Source organism: Diospyros lotus, chromosome 13 (genome assembly GCF_014633365.1).
Source record: "Diospyros lotus cultivar Yz01 chromosome 13, ASM1463336v1, whole genome shotgun sequence".
Classification (NCBI taxonomy): domain Eukaryota; kingdom Viridiplantae; phylum Streptophyta; class Magnoliopsida; order Ericales; family Ebenaceae; genus Diospyros; species Diospyros lotus.
In genome coordinates, this window is record NC_068350.1 from 40,124,364 (window position 1) to 40,143,784 (window position 19,421).

The window sequence follows — 19,421 nt, forward strand, 5'->3', positions numbered from 1 at the left end:
ACTATGAGTTATTTGGGGCACATCATTATTAATTGTCAGTTTCAAAATTATAAATTATATAACGAGTGATGACTCAATCAACCGCTATGTATTATATTTAAATTTTAGATTTTAAGTTTCAATTATAAAAAGAATTAGTTGCTAGCATCTTGAGTGGTGTGAGATCTTAACTTTCTGGTGCATGTATACTAATGAATTCCATCATTTTCTATAGGAGTTGAGATAAGGGAATATAATGCATCATCTACAGCAGAATTGGTCACCTTTGAAGGTTACACTATGTCAAACTTGGAAAAAGATGTGCATAGAATATACCAACAAATACAAACACAACCACCACAACCTGAACAAGGGCAACTTACTTCTTATCGTATCTATATATCTATATATATATAGGAAACTCAGTCCTTCAATTCATATGTGTGTGTGTGTGTGTGTGTATAATACCCCATGGACAAACGAAACAAAGGCATGTAGACAAGTCTTGCAATAGCAGTATAGAGAGCTAGAAGACTTGCTAATCTTTCTCTTCTTGCTTTGTATCAGTACCAAACCCATAATTCTCTCCTCTTCTCTTCAGTAAGCTTATTTCAGCCAACTCTCTCAATGGAAATTCAATTTCAACGGCAGCAGCAGAAAGGAGCAATCCCAGTTAGCAAAGTGAAGAAATTCAAGGGCAGAAGCAGAGGCAGCAGTGGCAATGGCAAGTTTGTTGGGGTGAGACAAAGGCCTTCCGGGAGATGGGTAGCTGAGATCAAAGACACCACACAGAAGATAAGGATGTGGCTTGGCACATTTGAGACGGCTGAGGAAGCTGCTCGCGCCTACGATGAAGCTGCTTGCCTTCTTCGTGGATCCAACACTCGCACCAACTTCACCGTTGATCGCGTCTCTGCTGATTCTCCTCTGGCGTCCCGGATTAGAGATCTTCTCAACAGCAAAAGAGGTGACAGGGGACGAACTCTCGACCCAACAACCCCCACAACTGACGCTGCCACCGTTCCTAGCAACACCGGCAGTGGTGGTGGTAGTTGCAGTGCTAGCACTGGCGATGACTCTATTTCCAGTTCTGGGAAGATAGAAGATGCCCAGCTGTTTGATGATGCATACAAGCCTGATTTGAGCAGTTGCTCAGATGATCAATTTGAGTTGGCTTGTTCACTATCTAGCATGTCATGGGGTTGTTCCTTCAATCAAGAATTGATTGGCTTGCCAAGCAATGTTGATCCTCGCGAGACAACTGGATTCGGGTTGTCAGAATTTGATCGGATGAAGGTGGAAAGACAGATATCTGCATCACTCTATGCCATGAACGGAGTGCAGGAATATATGGAAACTGTTCATGATCCTACTCAAGTCTTCTGGGATCTGCCTCCATTGTGTTCCCTGCTCTGCTGAGCTATTTTGATTGTTTCCGTGGCTATGAAATCTTTTTCTTCTTTCTTTCTAGTTTGTGTTTTGTTCGTCCAACAACTTGAGAGAGCATATCGTTAAAAACTTATTCCCGGTAACACACAACTCCACTTCTCTCTACTTTTTGAAGCTCAATCAAATCAACAATGGTGGAATGAAGTTTGTAACAGATAGTGACCAAATTACAATATATACAATGACACTTTTAGGGTGAGAAAATAATTCAATTTTCATTGTGATACACCAACACATTGTTGCAGAGGATGGATTAAATCCACCGTAACAACACCAGGAAGGAACAACATAAATGTCATTTATAGGAATAGTTTTAGAACGTATTACAACAAAAGACAGAGCAAGGCATGAGAAGAGACAGGCATAGAGAACTGTGGAACAAGGTAAATCTAGTACTCTTCTGGTTCATCTTCGTCATCGTCACCACCTTCTGCTGCAACTTCCTCATAGTCTTTCTCAAGAGCAGCGAGATCTTCACGGGCTTCTGAGAATTCACCTTCTTCCATGCCTTCACCAACGTACCAGTGGACAAATGCTCGCTTAGAATACATGAGATCAAATTTGTAGTCAATTCGGGAGAAAACCTCAGCCACTGCAGTGTTGTTGCTTATCATGCAAACCGCGCGCTGCACCTTTGCAAGGTCTCCCCCTGGTACCACTGAAGGTGCCTGGTAATTGATGCCACACTTGAAACCAGTTGGGCACCTGACAGATGGGCATACCAAAACTTTTGAGATCAGAAGAACCGGGAACAATAATTACTTTCCAGCTTGTTCAACATTGCTCAATCTAGCTATTTTAGCAGTTGATATAACCTTCCATTTCTTTCTTTCTTTTTCAAGGTGAAACATCAAAAAGATTCACATATCCATAGATGTGAAAACCCAAAAGAACAGTATCTTGTTAGATCAGCATAACATGTTATGAAGGTCTGATCAACCCGATACTGTTTCCAATAGGAAACAATGGATAGACTAATTAGCACCCCCAACCCATTGATATGCAACAATAAAAGCAACGATGAATGTGCATCACAATCATTGTGGTGCAAGTATTTCTATGTCCATAAGTATAAAACAAGTCATATGTGAGAACTCACCAGTCAACAAACTGAACAGTTCTTTTCGTCTTAATGGTGCCTACAGCAGCATTAACATCCTTTGGCACTACATCTCCGCGATACATCAAACAGCATGCCATGTACTTTCCATGCCTTGGGTCACACTTGGCCATCATACTTGAGGGCTCAAACACAGCATTTGTGATCTCGGGAATAGATAGTTGTTCATGGTAAGCTTTTGCAGCTGAGATCACCGGGGCATAAGATGACAGCATGAAATGAATACGAGGATATGGCACCAGATTAGTTTGGAATTCAGTAACGTCCACGTTAATGGCACCATCAAACCTCAGGGAGGTGGTAAGTGAAGAGATGATTTGAGAGATCAAGCGATTTAAGTTGGTATAAGTCGGCCTCTCGATGTCCAAGGCTCTCCTGCATATATCATAAATAGCTTCATTGTCCAAGAGCACAGCAACATCTGTGTGCTCAAGTAGAGAATGAGTGGACAAGACACTGTTGTAAGGCTCCACAACTGCAGTTGAGACCTGGACATTTAGGATAGAGCTGTCACACAAGGATTTTCATATATACTCTTTCCTCTTTTTCTTATGCCTTTCTCAGAAAAGTACAAATTTTTACACTTAGCAGCTGAAGCAGATGTACAGAAAATTTATAGACAGAAATTCTAAAGAGTGAAAATCTAACATATTTTTAGGATAATTAAAGCAGCCTTTTCTGTAAGGAGAACACAGAAACCGCTTCTAATAAAGCATTCACTAAACACTGTCAAACTCAATCTTTGATAACCAGGCATGAATATAGATTACAGTGTTTCCATAAATAAATAAATAAACGGGCATGGGGGCCCTATGTATATATAGTGTTTATCTAAGTTGTATTGTTGAAACCTCTTTGTTGTGTGGATCCCAAGACACAAATGTGCACACACACACCTGCCGCATGAAAGTTTAGGGAGAACAATTTGACTCTCCAAATTTCCTTTTTCAAACCAAAAAACATATCCTGACATCCTGCAAATTTTATTTGATTTAACCTTTAGCAAATACCTGAGGAGAAGGATAGATGGTGAAGCCAAGTTTTGACTTCTTTCCATAATCTACAGACAAGCGCTCCAAAAGCAAGGACCCCAGCCCAGAACCAGTTCCACCACCAACAGCATTAAATACCAAAAATCCTTGCAAACCAGTGCAATTGTCAGATAATTTTCTCACTCGATCAAGGCATATATCAATGATATCCTTCCCAACTGCAGCACACAAGGTGAATAACTAAGTTTCAGCCAGCTGTGGACTGTTTAACAACTATAATTGCTGGGATTGCATTGGCCATTAAAAATTACCAGTATAATGTCCTCTAGCAAAGTTATTCGCTGCATCCTCTTTGCCAGAAATAAGTTGCTCGGGATGAAAAAGTTGCCTATAAGCCCCAGTCCTAACTTCATCAACCACAGTTGGTTCCAGATCAACATAAATTGCCCTCGGCACATGCTTTCCAGCACTGGTTTCACTGAAGAAGGTGTTGAAGGCATCTTTGGAAACACCTACCGAGGTGTCACTGCAAGCATATAAGATAAACCTCTTAGGACCATGAGGCAATTGTAACAATTGCTTAAATAAGACAAGAGAATAACATCCGCTTGAATAGCATCAATAATTTGAAAACGCAAAAGTAACATCTACTTGTTTTGCTTAAAAAAACGTTTTTAACTTGATTCAAACGTAGCAAAATAATTCAAATTTACCAATTCCGGCCTGTTAACATTTCTACATGACAACAATAAAACATGTGTTTTTTGCTTCAGTAAGAACAAACAAGTTAGACTCACTATGAACTACAAAAAATGACAGTCCAGTTCTGTCAAAAATAACGGTCACGATGACAATGGTAATGTATTATGTCATTATCATACCACTCATTGCAAGAAGTGATGTATATCACCATAAGTCAGCAAAGAGATTTTGGCTAAAAAGTTAAGACATCCAATACCCCATTGCAAAAAGGATAAAATGCAATACAATACAATGTCAGATCCTAGTTTTCTAGCATATATAAATCAGCTCAATTAGATCGTTTGGACCATATTCACTGATTGGTCCGACCAAGCACCCTTTTTACTCAATTTTCAGAGCATCCGATGACAGAGTCAACATGATCTGTGAAAAGTTGCCTTTAAACTTCTTGCCAAAAGAGAGAGAGAGAGAGAGGAGGTTAACACGGAGTGAGCAACACAAAAATATTAAACAGGGTCACATTGTGAGGAAGAGTTGGATAAAGAAACTGAGCCCGTGAATTTCATTAAAGTCCTCTTTGTGGGATAGATTAACAATGAAAACAAGTATGAATAAACGATTGATAAATAAAAATTGATATATGAAGGCCAAACAAAAGAGAATATGAATGTTAAAACAACAGAAGAGCAAAGGCATCCCTCACTTTTCAAGCGTAGCACATGATTCTGATAATGCTCAACCCTTAAAGTTTCCAGCGCCCAAAAATAACCATACAAACAAGAAGTCAATCTTATAAAGAACTAGAGTTCTAAAAGCATGAAGAATAGTCTCTATATCCAGGCTCAATTTCCAGAATGGATCAATCGGATGTAATTACTACAGCCAAAATATTTTAGCGTAACTTCTACAGACCAAATAGAAAGGGGGAAGGGGAAGCAGCAAACTTCAAGTCTGAGAGTTTAGCACAGACAAAAGAAAAGCAACCCAATTTGAAGGGCAAGGGCAGAGCAACAAAGAAACCACGGCAACAAGAAGAAGAAGAAGAAGACAGAACATGACAGACACAGTTTTCAGACCAGACGAAGAAAAACTACAATACCCATTTAGCAGAAAAATGATGGAGAAGCAGGAGTGTGCATCTGCAGTGAGACCCCAATGGATACATAAATCTCCATATGCAATATGGAAAGGCAGAGATTTACTTAATAAATTACCTGGGCATGATGCCATCTGGTTGAATGCCATGCTCAAGGCAGTAGAGTTCCCAGCAAGCATTCCCCACCTGAATCCCAGCCTGTCCTATGTGAATGCTTATCACCTCCCTCATCTCTTTCTCTGCCCCTGTGAGAATTAGGGGATGGATTGATTGTGGAGAGGGGGATGGGGAGGAGATGGAGAAGATCTTTTATGGGGTGGACTCGGTGGAGAAAGATCATGAGGATGGAGAGGTTGGGGGATAGATATATTAAGAGGATCGTCACATTCCACTCTCAATAATTGCGATCGGCCTGCCTGAGATAACACGGTGCCCGCTGGACCTACCATTTGCCGCCAACTCATATAATAATACATTCATACACACACACAGTCACGTGCATGCATCTCACCCCACCGCCATTACCTTTTTCTAAACTAAAAAACCTTAATTCTTTTTTATTGGATAAAATGAAAAATAAATGCATTTTGGAAAATTATAGCAATTTTTTAAATTTTATCTCATTAAAATAATTATTATATCTGTGTTTTTTTTTCTTTCTTTCTCATTTTTCTCTTTTCTTTCTATGATTTAAAAAATAAATAAAAATATATTAACGATACTATTACTAGTTGAATAACAATGATTCTGGGGTATTATAAATTTGATTAAATTGTAATAAGGGTAAAAGAGAAAAAAAAAATAACAAATAGATTAAAAATATACATTAAGAGATAAATAGATGGTTGTAATAACCTAATAATAGATAAGTTCAACTTAATTATCGAATCCATTCGTTATTAGGTGCTAGTGTGAGATAGAGTAAAAACAAGAAAGAAATAAGAGTAAAAAGAGAAATATAAAGAAAAATAAGGTTGTTGGTGGAGAAAATGAATTAGAGAGACAACAAGCGAGAGGACATTTTTTTAAGTATTTTTTTCAAATTTGACAAGGGGATTATAACTTTTTACATCTTAAGGGCATTAAGTATAGTTTTTAAAAATTAAAAGGTGGCCATTTGAACTAAACTTGACCTTAAGGGGTGATTGGTATAATTTATTAAAAAAAATGAAAAACATACAATAATAATATTTGTAAGTTTTAATCGTATTAGATGGATTCGGCTATATGTATATTAAACTTCCAAACATCTTTATTCGTGATTACATTTTATATCATATCTAATAATTTTTTGTCTACTCTTTCTCTCTTCCTCTCACATATGTCATCAAATTAAATATTTTATTTTTGAGACTTATGACTTTGACCTTATTACGTAAAAGAAAAATAGAATGATAAATTTGTTGCTTCCCTTAAAAGCCATTTTAAGAAGATGATTTGTTGTTGACAAACCATGATTATAAAAACACTAATAATGTTTGCTATCATTATGTGTAATTGTTTGTATGCAACATAATTAGCCTTTGATTCACAAAAGTTACTATAAGAATTAGCACAAATCAAATTGCATGATTGTTTCTCATTTCAAATATAGATTTTTATAAAAATAATTTAAATAATGATAATAACTTTTACTCGTATTATTTTTATAAAAACCCGACATTAATAGAACAAATTGAAGGGTATAATTCTTTCTTTCTTTTTGTTCCATCACCCATTCATTATTTTCGGTTCTATATCCAAACAAAATGAAGATATATTTTACTTCTAAGTATAAAACAAGAAAGAGGGTTATAATACAAACTTTACTTGTAGTTTCATTACTTGTTAATTCATCCACCTTTAAAAAAAAATGGAGGGGAGGGGGGGGGGGGGGGGGGGGGGGTAATCATGAAAATAATTAATTTTTTTTGTAAATTTATAATTTTATCTAATCTTTTTAATTTTGATAATTAGGTTGGCTTGATTGATTGCAATTTTATTTAACATGTAAAATCAAGTGTGTTTATGTTAATTTGACATATCAAGTGTTATATAATAATACTATTTGTAGAATATGCATGTACACAAAAGTAAAAAATATATATAATTTGTTGTACATAATTTGTTTATTATTATTTTTATTTTATTTACGTGTATATGTGAGCCTCACATATATTATTATTACATGACATGTCAAATTAAAATGAACACACTCGATTTTTATATTGAATAAAATTATATAAAATTGAGTATTTTGAAATTAATTGACAAAATTTTAAAAATTTAATAAAATTACAAATTTATCAAAAAAATTATATTATTTCACCATTAGCCCAAAAATAAAAATAAAGTACTGCATCAATAATGAATCTGTAAAATAATTAAAAAAAGTAACAAAATAAGATATATTGCACATTTTTACTTTACATTCTTCTAAAACAAAAGAAAAGCAACAAACTAACTTTAAATACCGCTTTATTATTTGTTATTTTGTCTCTTGTGTTTTAGAGACTACTTTAAGCTATTCCAATAAAAAAGATTTCAGGCTTGAGTGTGAATAAATTTAAAAATAACAAAGATTAAAATAATTATTAAGCAAATTTAGAGTGATTCTTGATTGACTATGAAATGATTTTTAATGAGATGTTTGATTGATTTTTGTAAAACATCATATTAATGCTCTAAATTAATTATATATTATTACGTATTTTGAATGACAATAAAAATATATAAAATTCTTAAATATATTTACAAATTAATGTTTATCACAAACCTGTAGTAATATGTAACTGATAAAGGAAGTAGAAATTGGAGCAGCTACAAGCACAAGGAGAGGAACGAAAGGGAGGGAGGAGAGAAAAGAGGATAATAGGAGGAGGAAGAGGAAATGGGTGGCACTGTGAAAGCGGTGGCTGTCATCTCAGGGGCCGACCCCAATATAAGGGGCACTCTTCAGTTTGTTCAGGACCCTAGTAGAGGTGTCAGTATCTGTCTCCTTCCTTCCCGCTTTCTTCATGTGCTGATTCTTCTATATATTCATGCACATGCTATGGATATAGATTGTATTTGTTGTGTAACTGTAATTGTAATTGTAATTGTCGTGATTGCGTAAAGGAGCTACCCATGTCAAAGGGAGGATAAGCGGGCTCCGTCCAGGCCCTCACGGCTTCCATATTCACTCCCTCGGCGACACCACCAACGGCTGCAATTCCACTGGTCCGATTATTTCTCTTTCAATTCATTCATTGACACCTTGTAATGTAGACACAACATTCACACGCCCATATTCAAATCTACGTATGATTACGGTTGCAAATTAATAGAGGCACTTGCGGAGAGCCTGGAACTCGACTCGATTTGGTTTTGTTCAAGCTCGTTTACTTGGCTAAATAAGCCGGTCAGAGCTTGATTTTTAAGCTCAGTTAGTAAATGAGTTGAGCTTATGCTTGTGGGTGCTTGGCTTGTTCGAGATCATGAATGAGTTTGTTTGAATGCTTGATTATAGGCTCGTTTAAAAAAAATGCGTGTTTTTTTATAATTGAGGATTTTTTGTCATATTATTTATATTATTCAAAATTCAAAAGTTAAATATGGGCTTATTTAGAATGTAGGTTTATATCATGAATAACTTTAAAAGGCTTATTTGAAGCTCATTTAAAGTTTGTTTAACATAAATGAGTATGACCCCATGTCTCAAATTTGAGCTTAACTCAAGCTCGAGCCCAAGTGAATTTTTAATAAACGAGCCTGAGTCTTCATTGGCTCGGCTTGGCTCAACTCATTTGCATCCCTACATATGATAGGCACACCTTTGTCTATGCAAGTGTTTTGTTGTATTGAAGTTCCAATTACATATACAAGAACATGTTTTCATTGATGGGTTGGGTTATATGCTTGTTGGTTGGGGATGGGACATAACTTGGAAACAGGACCTCATTTTAATCCATTGAAGAAAGACCATGGAGCTCCTTCTGATATGGAGCGCCACGCAGGAGATTTGGGTAATATTGTTGCTGGTCCAGATGGTATGTCTTCAATTTCTGCTGCTTGTTCCTGTTTCAGTTCTTACTGATAAGGCCTTTAAGTGGACTAGTTTGTTGATCTTTGGCTTTGGTTTCAATGTTTCAGGTGTTGCTGAGGTTTCAATCATTGACGTGCAGGTATGTTAGGCGCATCAACTTAATAAGGTTCCCCTATTTGCAATTTGTGTGGCCTTAAACAAAACCATCCTTTTGGGGATGATTAACAAAAGAAAAACGACATACTTTCATTGAGTTTTTATCTGCTTCAATTATAAAAAGAAATGGCATAGTTTCAAATGCTTTGGGACACAAAAATGGTGTAGTTTCAATTATATAACAATTTAATCTCTAGCAAACTGATGCTGTTTCAAATATCATTTGCAGAAATTAATTTATATTTTTTAATTCCATGAATAATTTTCAGTTGGATGGAATTGCATCATAAGATTTACAATCATCGCTACCTGTTTCTAAACTTTTCAGATTCCACTGAGTGGACAGCATTCCATACTGGGGAGGGCAGTTGTTGTCCATGCAGATCCTGATGATCTTGGAAGAGGTTTGGTTCTTGAAACTGATTATTAATCATTTCCATCTTCAAACTGTGTTGAGAGATGTAAAGTTGAGCATGTTTTGGTCTTGGGTAAAAATCTAATTGGAGAAAAATCTTTTTATGGACTAAATCCATTTGTACTGCTTTGCTTTTACCAAATCCCACTTTGCCCCTAACTTATTTAAACTTATGGACAAACTCCTGCAGTTACAGTCTTGCGCTATATTAGGTCATTTCCATTTGAAACCGTAACAAAAGAATATTGCATACAGGTCACATGGTGGCAGAAGGCATAATTTTTTCTGGGATTAGGCATTCTTTGCACCATTATACTTCTACTCAAATTGTACTTTTCCCTCATAATTTAGTCACAATTACATTTTGTGAGCTATGTGTAACATTTTTCTGTTAGAAATTCAAACAGAGTTTCATATTTGGGCCGTTATGGTGTGTGAGTAAAACCATCGAAAGTTCACTGTGAGTTTAACAAAATTAGAGGCTAAAGTGTGATCCAAGCAAAAGTTATGACCGTGGAGCGTATTTAAGCTGTCTTGGCATTGTAAAAGAACGAGATTTGAATGGCAGTTTCAAATTACTCCACCTATGATGGCACTTAGGAAATTTTACATCACACAACAGAAATGAATGTGAGTTTACTAGGAGGCACTTTTTGGGAAATAGCTTGTTCACAGTTTGTTAAACCTTTCTGTACCTTGCTTTAACTGTTTTTCTGCGGTGACTGTAGTTTTTAAATACACCCTCAAAATAGTTGTAAATGATGGGTAATGTGCTGGAGATTGTACATCTCTTTTACAGATTTTTAGCTCATTTTGACCAATCAGCATTAGTGAATACTCTTTGAAATCCAAAACCTTAAGATTTATGAAAAAGAAGGTCTTATGATACTTTATAGAATTGCGACATCCTCATCTGCCATAAACTGGAATGTGTACTTTTCATATATGTATTTTGAGGACATGGTACACCAGGCAGTTTCGTGGTTCTAGTACGGAATTTTAACATTATACTACTCAAATTTTTTAAATTCGCACAGTGAAAACATTGTTTGGATTGAGCATAACAGAAAGCTCTATCTATTAATCTTAAAAGACTATTAATTTGATCATGTTATCCTGTTAATCGTTATTGCTGGTTAATACTTCAAAAATTATATAAAGGAATGATAGAAGAAAATAAGTTATTTACAGAGGAGCGAACTGGTATTCTCTAGAAATGAAAAAGAGGTTTACATGTCAGGATCTTGAATTCAATAATGAATTGGCACTATCTCTAAATTCTGACTTGCATTGAATGTGGATAGTAATTACTGGTTCTTCAGCATTGCCATTAATGTCTCCTAACCATGGCCGGTCTCAAATTAAAAGTTGTAGATCAATAGACATCTCCTTAACTTTAACCTCTGTTTATAGATAGATCTTACAATCTGTCTGCCAAATTATTAAGCATGAATAATTGCAAAAACTAAAGTTATATCGCAAGGAAACAATAAATAAGCAATAAACCAATATGCTCATGCTTTACATAAAATTTGAAGTATCAGGAGAAAATCCATGAATAATCTGATAACATCATCTAAAATAAAAAAACTACAATGACGATAGTTACAAGATTTGATGTTTTCCAACTTGATAGATACTTCTAATATAGACATATCATTAATCTTTAGAGCTTTCTTAATGATCTGTCGGTGGTTGCCATACCCTTGAATATCATCCTTGCACATGGAGTCATAGACCAAGATCTTTTAGGATTTTATCACCAACTTTAAGCTCATATCCCAAGAATCACTGCAGTAGGGACAATGAACTTGGGACATCATTGGCACATTTTTTTGATGAAACTCTATGAATTCCCACATCCAAATGCATTTCAGGCTAACTTTGAACCTGGCTCTTCTCCTTCTTCACCAATCCATTTGAATTTTTACGGGTCCATCTGTAACGGCCCGCCTCCCGAAGCCCCCACTAGCATAGAGGATCCGTGAGAGGGTCATTAGTAGAATGATATAAAAGCAACTTAATAAACACCACTATCACATGCCACAGAAAAATAGATGAAATATCATATCGGAACCGCTAAACATACACATACAACCGGAACCAAAGATACATCTTTTACATACAATACATCAAGTCATAACCACCAAAAACATATATACACCCCCAGGCTCGAGAATCTAGCTAACTCTAGTAGTACACCATAAAACATCCCAGGACCTCCCTTCTGGTGAGCTCTGTACACATCTACAGACACAAAATCAGCCCCTGCTAGACTCGCCCTCTGCCCTGTCTTTGCCCTTACCTGGAATGATGCAAAGGAAAAGAATGAGCCACAAGGCTCAACAAGTATAACAACGAGTAAAGAAGGCATGATCCAAGAATAAAGAAATATCAACAACCCATCACTAGCAACTCAATAAAACAAGAATGTAAGCTAAGGAATCAAGCCAATGCCATGCATACCAAATAACCCTGAGTGCGTAAGTAACATAAGTAGTACCGTGGCATCTCGTCTAACACCCACAACCACCATTGACACTTGGGGACAGAAAGCTCACTAGTAGGGCTGGGCCTCTCGCCCCACAACCCTTGAGAACATTCAGCTCCCACCCAAGGTCACAATCACACACTAGCCACATGGTCACTGGGGCCAGAAAGCTCACTCCTAGGGTGATGCTCATGAGTACATACACCCTTAAAGACAATCCGCTCCCACCCAATGACTAGGTCTGCCAGCACCACATGCACAAGACCATATATGTATAAGTAAGTCATGCCCACAAATGGGTTCAATGCCATGCCAATGAATGCATAACCACCCTCAGGAACATCTAGAGTTGTTTTGGAACCAAGAGGAAAATACTCAAAAATAATCCAAATTACTTGAATTCTATGCCAAATCGAAGCCTATCGAGTCTAGTTTACAACGCAATAAACGATTCTCGAATCAGAGTTTTCTACTAAAAGTTATGTCCAAAATAGTGAAACATGCGCAGGTTGCCACAGGGCAGAAATAGTCAACTGCTCGACAAAAACGGTCGACAGATGTTGCAAACGGTCGATTGTTTCCTCCCAAACTGTCGACTGACAATAGCTAAAAACCCTCCCGAGACACATCCAATGCAACACAAATGGGGGAAAAGCACACACAAGTCATCCTCTAGCCCAAAGGCATCATTCCTTGTGGATTTATAGGGTGACACTAGCCCTACTTTGAAACCCAAGAAAGACCAACAAAGTAAAACAAGGAGCATGAGAGATTTACAATGGTTTCTACATACCCCTCCCACACAAGCTTCTTTTGAGAAAGCCTAGGATTTTCATGTCAAAATCCCCAAACATCCTAGCTAGAAGCTTAAGAGAGATAAGAGGGACTAGAACTTGCCTTGAAGAGCCCTTCTTGATGATCCTTCTTGAGCCAACAGACTTCCAAAACCCTTTTACTTCACACTCCCTACAACAAAACTAGCAAGAAGGGAGAAAAGGAAAAGAAGAAACCCTTAGCCTCCCAACCCCTTTTGCACATCATCAATCAAAGGAGAAGGAGAAAGAAGAAAACCCTTACCTTCCTTCTTTCTTCCCCTCCCGATCGGTTCACTTCTCTTCTTTCCTTTACATGCAAAAATGAGCCTTTTCTCTCATATATATATACACCCTTCCTCACACAATTACCTAAATGCCCTTGGTGCCCAAAACACTAAAATGAGAATTCCATATGTACAAATACTAGCTTAAACATTAAATCAACGCTATACAACATTTTCACACATACCTTAAACCATTATGGGTCCCACTTCCTTTTAAGTCAAATCTTTGACCTTTTCCCATTTCCATTGTACATCACCTAGAAAGATCACATATAATTCACCAAATTAATACTCTAGAAAGTAATTATCTCATTCCAATATATATATATATATATATCTCCTGGACCCACGAACGGGTTGTTACACCATCTGAACAGCCTATTAGGCCATTCTATCAGCTGGCATATTTGTGGCATGTTGTCCTTTTGTTGCTCCAATGTTTTGAGTACCATTTGACCTGATTCCATGTTTCTAGGATTGAAAAGAGTAGCACTTTGTTCACACGTTGTTTGGCACTAAAATACAACATTCAAAATGTCCTTAGAAAATTGTAGCCATACTGATGTGAACTATAGAAATTTTGCAGAAAATTGGAGTGAGAGAGAGAGATTTCTGTATTCAATATCAAACGCATAAATTTCTGAATACTTCGTACACCTATTTATAGACTGAAATATGATCCTAACTAAATCATAATTAACCTAACTATGATCATCCCAGCAAAATAAATATCAGATAAAACTAACTAAAAGATAAAGTCTTAAGAATCTAAAACCTTAACAAAAGATGATAAATTTAAATGCTAAATATCCATATATCAAATATTAAATTTTATAACGTCTAACTCCTCGTCACATGCTCTGTCAGTGGAGTTTTATTCTGGAAAAAATTAAAGAAAAAAGAATTGTTATGTTTTGCCTTTTCTTTTCCCAGCACAATAACCAACAGAATGTTGATACTCTGTGGTCCTAAATGCTTTGGTTTTGATTTTGATATTTCTATTACAGCACCCCTATTGGGCTTTATCTGATTATAACAATTGATGCCACAGGTGGACATGAACTTAGCAAGACAACAGGAAATGCTGGTGGAAGAGTTGGATGCGGTAAATTTAAGCTTTTTTAACCCCTTTTTCCTCCTAGCATTTGGTTCCATGTACAGTTTAGTTTTCATATTGAGTGAAAGTAGGAACCTAGAAAAGTCAGAACCCAAAATGCAAATGAAATGAATGGCATGACATAGTGTTAGGACCCCTGTTAGTCATACTTATCAGAGGCGTAAAAGGAGGGGGGCAACAAAGGCAGCCAGGGAAAATGACTTAAGGGCAAAAGAGTCCAATTCAGTTAGGGAGGGAATATCCACTCACTTGTTGCAACAAAATGAGGATTACGTATAAAAGGGGAGGGGAAAGGAGAGAGAAAGGATGGGGGAAAATTTTGGAAGAAGTCGTGGGAGAGATAAGGCCCTCTCGGATAGGCCAATTTTGTTTTTGCTTTGCTTGTATACGTTCTTAGCTACTGATGTAAACCTTGTAATCAAAGAATTTCCTACTATTCTATTACTGAATTCAATTAGAAGTGTAAGGGTTCTATCATTTTGATATCATAGCATTGATCCATGGGGGTGATCGTCTCTGAGAGAGTGGGCGAGTTGGAGGGGAGATTGGAGAGTTATCAACAGCAGTTTGAAGGGAGGATGGAGGGTCTGTAGGTCGGATTGGATTCAATGAGAAATGAGTTCCAAAGGTGCAGAATATAGAGAAGAACATGGCGATGATGTTGGACAAATTTAATTTACCGATGAAGAAATTGGGGGGAGTAGGAAAAGGGGAGAAAGGGAAAGCAAAGTGGGGAGAACCTACTTGTGGACTCATCCCTCACCGTGGAGGACACGCCGGAACTTGGGGAAAGGAGTAGGGAAGTAGGTGGTGGGTTCAAGAGCTTCGAGAGGTCAGAAGTTAGAAGTTAGCACCTTGAGATGCCCGTATTTGAGGGAGACGATCTTGATGGATGGGTCTTTAGGGCTGCAAGGTACTTCTCCTTGAATCAATCAACGGATGTGGAGAAGCTGGACTCCGCAGCTCTTTGTTTTGAAGGGGCTGCTCTCTTTTGGTTCCAATGGGAGCAAAGGCAACGACGGGTGAGGAGCTGGGAGGAGCTCAAGGCGATGCTGAGGAGTAGATTCAGGTCCACCCAGGAAGGCACGGTGGAAGAGAGGTTCCTCATGCTCCGACAGTGAGGGTTCGTCAAGGACTACCGCCTCTGCTTCGAGACTCTAGCCTCACCACTCGAAGACATGCTAGAGGCCTTGCTAGAGGGCCATTTTATCAATGGGTTGAGGCCGGATATCTGGGCCGAGATGAGAGTGCTAAGGCCAATTGGGTTGGAGTAGATGATGGACCTGGCCCAACAGATTGAGGAGAGGAATAAGGTGATCCGTGGAAGCAATTCTGAACCCGGCCCAAATAGAGGACAAGCCCCTTCAACCCTAACTCCAAATCACCAGCAAGTGGTGATTCCGCCTCCTCCACCGGCGTCACAAAAATCGATGACGCCTAGCCCCACCTGCTCACACCGGTCTTTGGCCGCCGATAAGTAGAGCAACCCCTTTTCAAATGACTCAGTGAGAGTGAGTTGCAAGCCAAACAAGCGAAGGGCTTGTGTTTTTGTTGCAATGAGAAGTATTCAGTTGGGCACAAATGCAAGAACAGAGAGTTGCAGGTGATGGTAATTTATGAAGAGGAAAGGGAAAAGGAAGAAGAAGGTATAGAGGGAGTTGAAACAGGGGAGAATTCTGAGGAATTGGGAGACACAGTCAAAGTGGGGGAAATGGTGGAGCTATCCTTGAATTTGGTAGTGGGGTTAACACCTCCACAAACCATGAAGGTAAATGGGGAAATAGAGGGTCAGGAAGTGGTGGTCTTAATTGATAGTGGAGCTTCCCATAACTTCATAGCTGCTGATCTGGTGCAGAAATTGGGACTGACCCGAACACAAACTGGAGGCTATGGAGTGATTATGGGGTCGGGCATGGCGATACAAGGGGCTGGAGTGTGTAAGAGGGTGACCTTATCGTTGCAAAATGTTGAGGTAGTTGAGGATTTCCTGCCATTAGAGCTAGGAAGCTTAGATGTAATCCTCGAGATGAAATGGTTAGCCACTCTTGGGGAGACACAAGTGGACTGGGGCTCATTAGTTATGAAATTTAGAGTGGGGGGAATGACCGTAGCACTGCATGGGGACCCCAGCCTCAACAAAACATTGGTAATTTGAAGTCGATGATGAAGGCATTCCGAGAAATTGGAGGAGTGTTGCTGGAATTGGGGAGCTTGACAGCTGAGGTTAAAGAAGCGGATGTGGCAGTCCCTGATAATTTGTAAGAGCTGTTAGCTGACTTCAGGGAAGTTTTTGAGGAGCCATGTGGGCGTCCCCCATATCGGAGGCAGGACCACGTTATCACGTTGCAATCGGGGGTCCCTCCGATAAGTGTACGACCTTATTGTTACCCCCACCTCCAAAAAAATGAGATTGAGAGGCTGGTTCAAGAGATGTTGGTAGCAAGGCTTATTAGGTCGAGTATTAGCCCATTTTCCAGCCCTGTGTTGCTAGTCAAGAAGAATGATGGTGGCTGGAGATTTTGTGTGGACTACAGGACTTTAAACAAGGTAATAATCCCCGATAAACTTCCAATTCCTCGTCAAATCTTGGAGAATGTGTCCATGGATTTCATTGAGGGGTTGCCAAAATCAGTGGGGATGGATTCTATCTTGGTGGTTGTAGATCGACTAAGTAAGTATGGTCATTTTATTGCTTTAAAACACCCATTTACAATAGCCAGCATAACAGGGATTTTTGTGAAGGAGATTGTCTGGTTACATGGTGTTCCAAACTCTTATCATTTCCAATAGAGATAAAAAAATTGTCAGCCATTTTTAGGAGGAACTATTCAGGTTGCAAGGCACTCAGTTGAATAGAAGCACCTCCTACCATCCTCATTTTGATGGCCAAACAGAGGTCCTTAATCACACTTTGGAGATGTACCTCAAATGTTTTTCTTCCTCCAAGCCAAAGGCGTAGTGCAATTGGCTTCCTTGAGCTGAATTTTGGTATAATACCTCTTACCATGTTTCCTCAAAGTTAACTCCATTTCTGATAGTCTATGGGCGTGAACCTCCCTTCTTGCTGCCATTTGAGAAGGGAACAACTACGGTTTTGGTAATAAAACAACAGTTGCTGGGGCATGATTCGGTTTTGGAGGAGTTGCATGGCCAATTGTTGTGGGTGTAGGCTAAATGAAGGATATAGCAGATAAAAGGTGGCATGACATGCAATTCGAGGTTGGTGAATTGGTTTATGTGAAAATCTGCCCCTTCTGACAGAAGATGTTGGCTACTAGGTTGAATGAGAAATTATCACCAAAGTTCTATGGGTCTTTTGCAGTGGAGAAAAGGATTAGGAAGGTGGCATACAAGTTGTCTCTACCATCTTCTTGTGCTATTCACTCAGTATTTCATGTCTCCCAGCTTTGCAAAGTTGAAGGAGCAATGCAGGAGATGACAAAATTCCATGACCAGCTAACTGCTAAGCTGGAGATAAAGGTGGAGTCGAAATTTCTACTGAGGGTAAGGCCGGGCATGGGAAAAAATTTGAGGAGCCTTGATGTTCTTATCCAATGAAAGGAGTTACCACCCTTGGAGGCAACTTGGGAGCCATATCATCAGATACTGCATCAATTCCCTCCCTGAGTTTCACCTTGAGAACAAGGTGAGTCTCATGGGTGGGAGTAATGTTAGGACACCGGTTAGTCATACTTATCAGAGGTGTAAAAAAGGGGGGGCAACAAGGACAGCCAGGGAAAATGACTCAAGGGCAAAAGAGTCCAATTCAGTTAAGGAAGGAATATCCACTCACGTGGCTGCAACGGAATGAGGATTACATATAAAAGGGGAGGGGAAAGGATGGGGGAAGATTTTGGAAGAAGTCGTGGGAGAGATAAGGCCCTCTCGAATAGGCTGATTTTGTTTTTCCTTTGCTTGTATACGTTCTTACCTACTAATGTAAACCTTGTAATCAAAGAATTTTCTATTGTTCTATTACTAAATTCAATCAGAAGTGTAAGGGTTCTATCACATAACTATATATGCCTATTTACAGCTTTCTTCTTTTTCCTTTTAATACATAATTATATGGCATTTTTGCAAAAATGACACTTCCAACCGTCACAGAGTGTGGAGACCCATGCACTTGTTTTTTGTAAAATGGCATATTTACATCTACCAATGGTTTGATGTCTGCTCCACTAAAAAACCAAGTGGCATTAGCTATAAACCCCTGCCACTGTAATTGAGGAACTGAAACTGAAGACTGCATGGTTGACACCGACACGCTTCATTCTGTTGCTGTGCACAAATATGCAACAGGGTTAATGAATAAAACAGGGAGAGGAGAAGCATCAGCTGAGACAAAAGATTATTGATTGTCTGTTGAAAATCTGCTTTGCCTGTAATGTATGCTGAAGACTTGACAATTGTTAGATGCATGTTTGGCAGGTATCATTGGGCTTCAGTCATCAGTCTAAAGACCAATTGCTACATCTAGTTCATGCAGTCCAAGCTCGAAGACATCAAAACTTTGTTTTGCTTCCCAGTAATACATGTGTGATAAATGTTTTTCTCCTTTATGGGTAAAGGGATTCTTTTTCTGAAATGAAAGTTGTATTTAGTTGCAGTTGCAACTTTTCTAGAAACTGTGGCATTGTAAACTCCTCCTTGTACCTGCAAAAGGCCTTCGTGTTTTGCATCACATGGCCCTCCTATTAATTGTCTTAGGAAGTGAGCTCATAATGAAGTGTCATCATATTGAGAATCAAATGCCTCCTTCCTCCTCTACTATTGTTGTGGGTTAACTTGGTTTAAGTTTT

At 38.3% G+C, this 19,421-nt stretch overlaps 3 protein-coding genes across 4 annotated transcripts; 2 read left to right on the forward strand and 1 right to left on the reverse strand.

The window, feature by feature from the left end:
* Window positions 1-408: 408 nt before the first annotated feature.
* LOC127788728 (ethylene-responsive transcription factor ERN1-like) lies at window positions 409-1,449 on the forward strand. Its single transcript, XM_052317325.1, has one exon. The coding sequence runs from the start codon at window positions 607-609 to the stop codon at window positions 1,396-1,398; it is 792 nt and encodes a 263-aa protein (XP_052173285.1). The 5' UTR covers window positions 409-606; the 3' UTR covers window positions 1,399-1,449.
* A 175-nt stretch (window positions 1,450-1,624) lies between these two features.
* Window positions 1,625-5,709, reverse strand: LOC127788727 (tubulin alpha-5 chain-like). The gene is made up of 5 exons (XM_052317324.1): window positions 5,457-5,709; window positions 3,852-4,066; window positions 3,559-3,758; window positions 2,528-3,036; window positions 1,625-2,133 (listed from the first exon to the last, which is right to left on the reverse strand). The coding sequence occupies exons 1-5, from the start codon at window positions 5,567-5,569 to the stop codon at window positions 1,818-1,820; spliced, it is 1,353 nt and encodes a 450-aa protein (XP_052173284.1). The 5' UTR covers window positions 5,570-5,709; the 3' UTR covers window positions 1,625-1,817.
* A 2,413-nt stretch (window positions 5,710-8,122) lies between these two features.
* Window positions 8,123-19,371, forward strand: LOC127789255 (superoxide dismutase [Cu-Zn] 2). 2 transcript variants are annotated; one of them, XM_052318112.1, is made up of 7 exons: window positions 8,125-8,298; window positions 8,435-8,536; window positions 9,250-9,345; window positions 9,449-9,480; window positions 9,826-9,901; window positions 14,554-14,607; window positions 19,051-19,371. In XM_052318112.1, exons 1-7 carry the CDS (start codon window positions 8,208-8,210, stop codon window positions 19,077-19,079), a joined length of 480 nt encoding a protein of 159 aa, XP_052174072.1. In that variant the 5' UTR covers window positions 8,125-8,207; the 3' UTR covers window positions 19,080-19,371. The 2 variants fall into 2 exon arrangements, with proteins under 2 accessions (XP_052174073.1, XP_052174072.1); XM_052318113.1 differs by lacking the exon at window positions 8,435-8,536 and having other exon boundaries at window positions 8,123-8,298.
* The last annotated feature ends 50 nt before the right edge of the window (window positions 19,372-19,421 follow it).

Excerpts from the sequence above, each read along its gene's own strand:
- LOC127788727 (XM_052317324.1), bottom strand. The coding sequence starts at position 5,569 with ATGAGGGAGGTGATAAGCATTCACATAGGACAGGCTGGGATTCAGGTG. Across the intron at positions 3,037-3,558 it reads CCATCTATCCTTCTCCTCAG|GTCTCAACTGCAGTTGTGGA; the intron begins GTATTTGCTAAA and ends CTAAATGTCCAG. Across the intron at positions 2,134-2,527 it reads ACTGTTCAGTTTGTTGACTG|GTGCCCAACTGGTTTCAAGT; the intron begins GTGAGTTCTCAC and ends CCCATCTGTCAG.
- LOC127789255 (XM_052318112.1), top strand. The coding sequence starts at position 8,208 with ATGGGTGGCACTGTGAAAGCGGTGGCTGTCATCTCAGGGGCCGACCCC. Across the intron at positions 8,299-8,434 it reads TGTTCAGGACCCTAGTAGAG|GAGCTACCCATGTCAAAGGG; the intron begins GTGTCAGTATCT and ends GATTGCGTAAAG. Across the intron at positions 14,608-19,050 it reads TGGTGGAAGAGTTGGATGCG|GTATCATTGGGCTTCAGTCA; the intron begins GTAAATTTAAGC and ends CATGTTTGGCAG.
- LOC127788728 (XM_052317325.1), top strand. The coding sequence starts at position 607 with ATGGAAATTCAATTTCAACGGCAGCAGCAGAAAGGAGCAATCCCAGTT.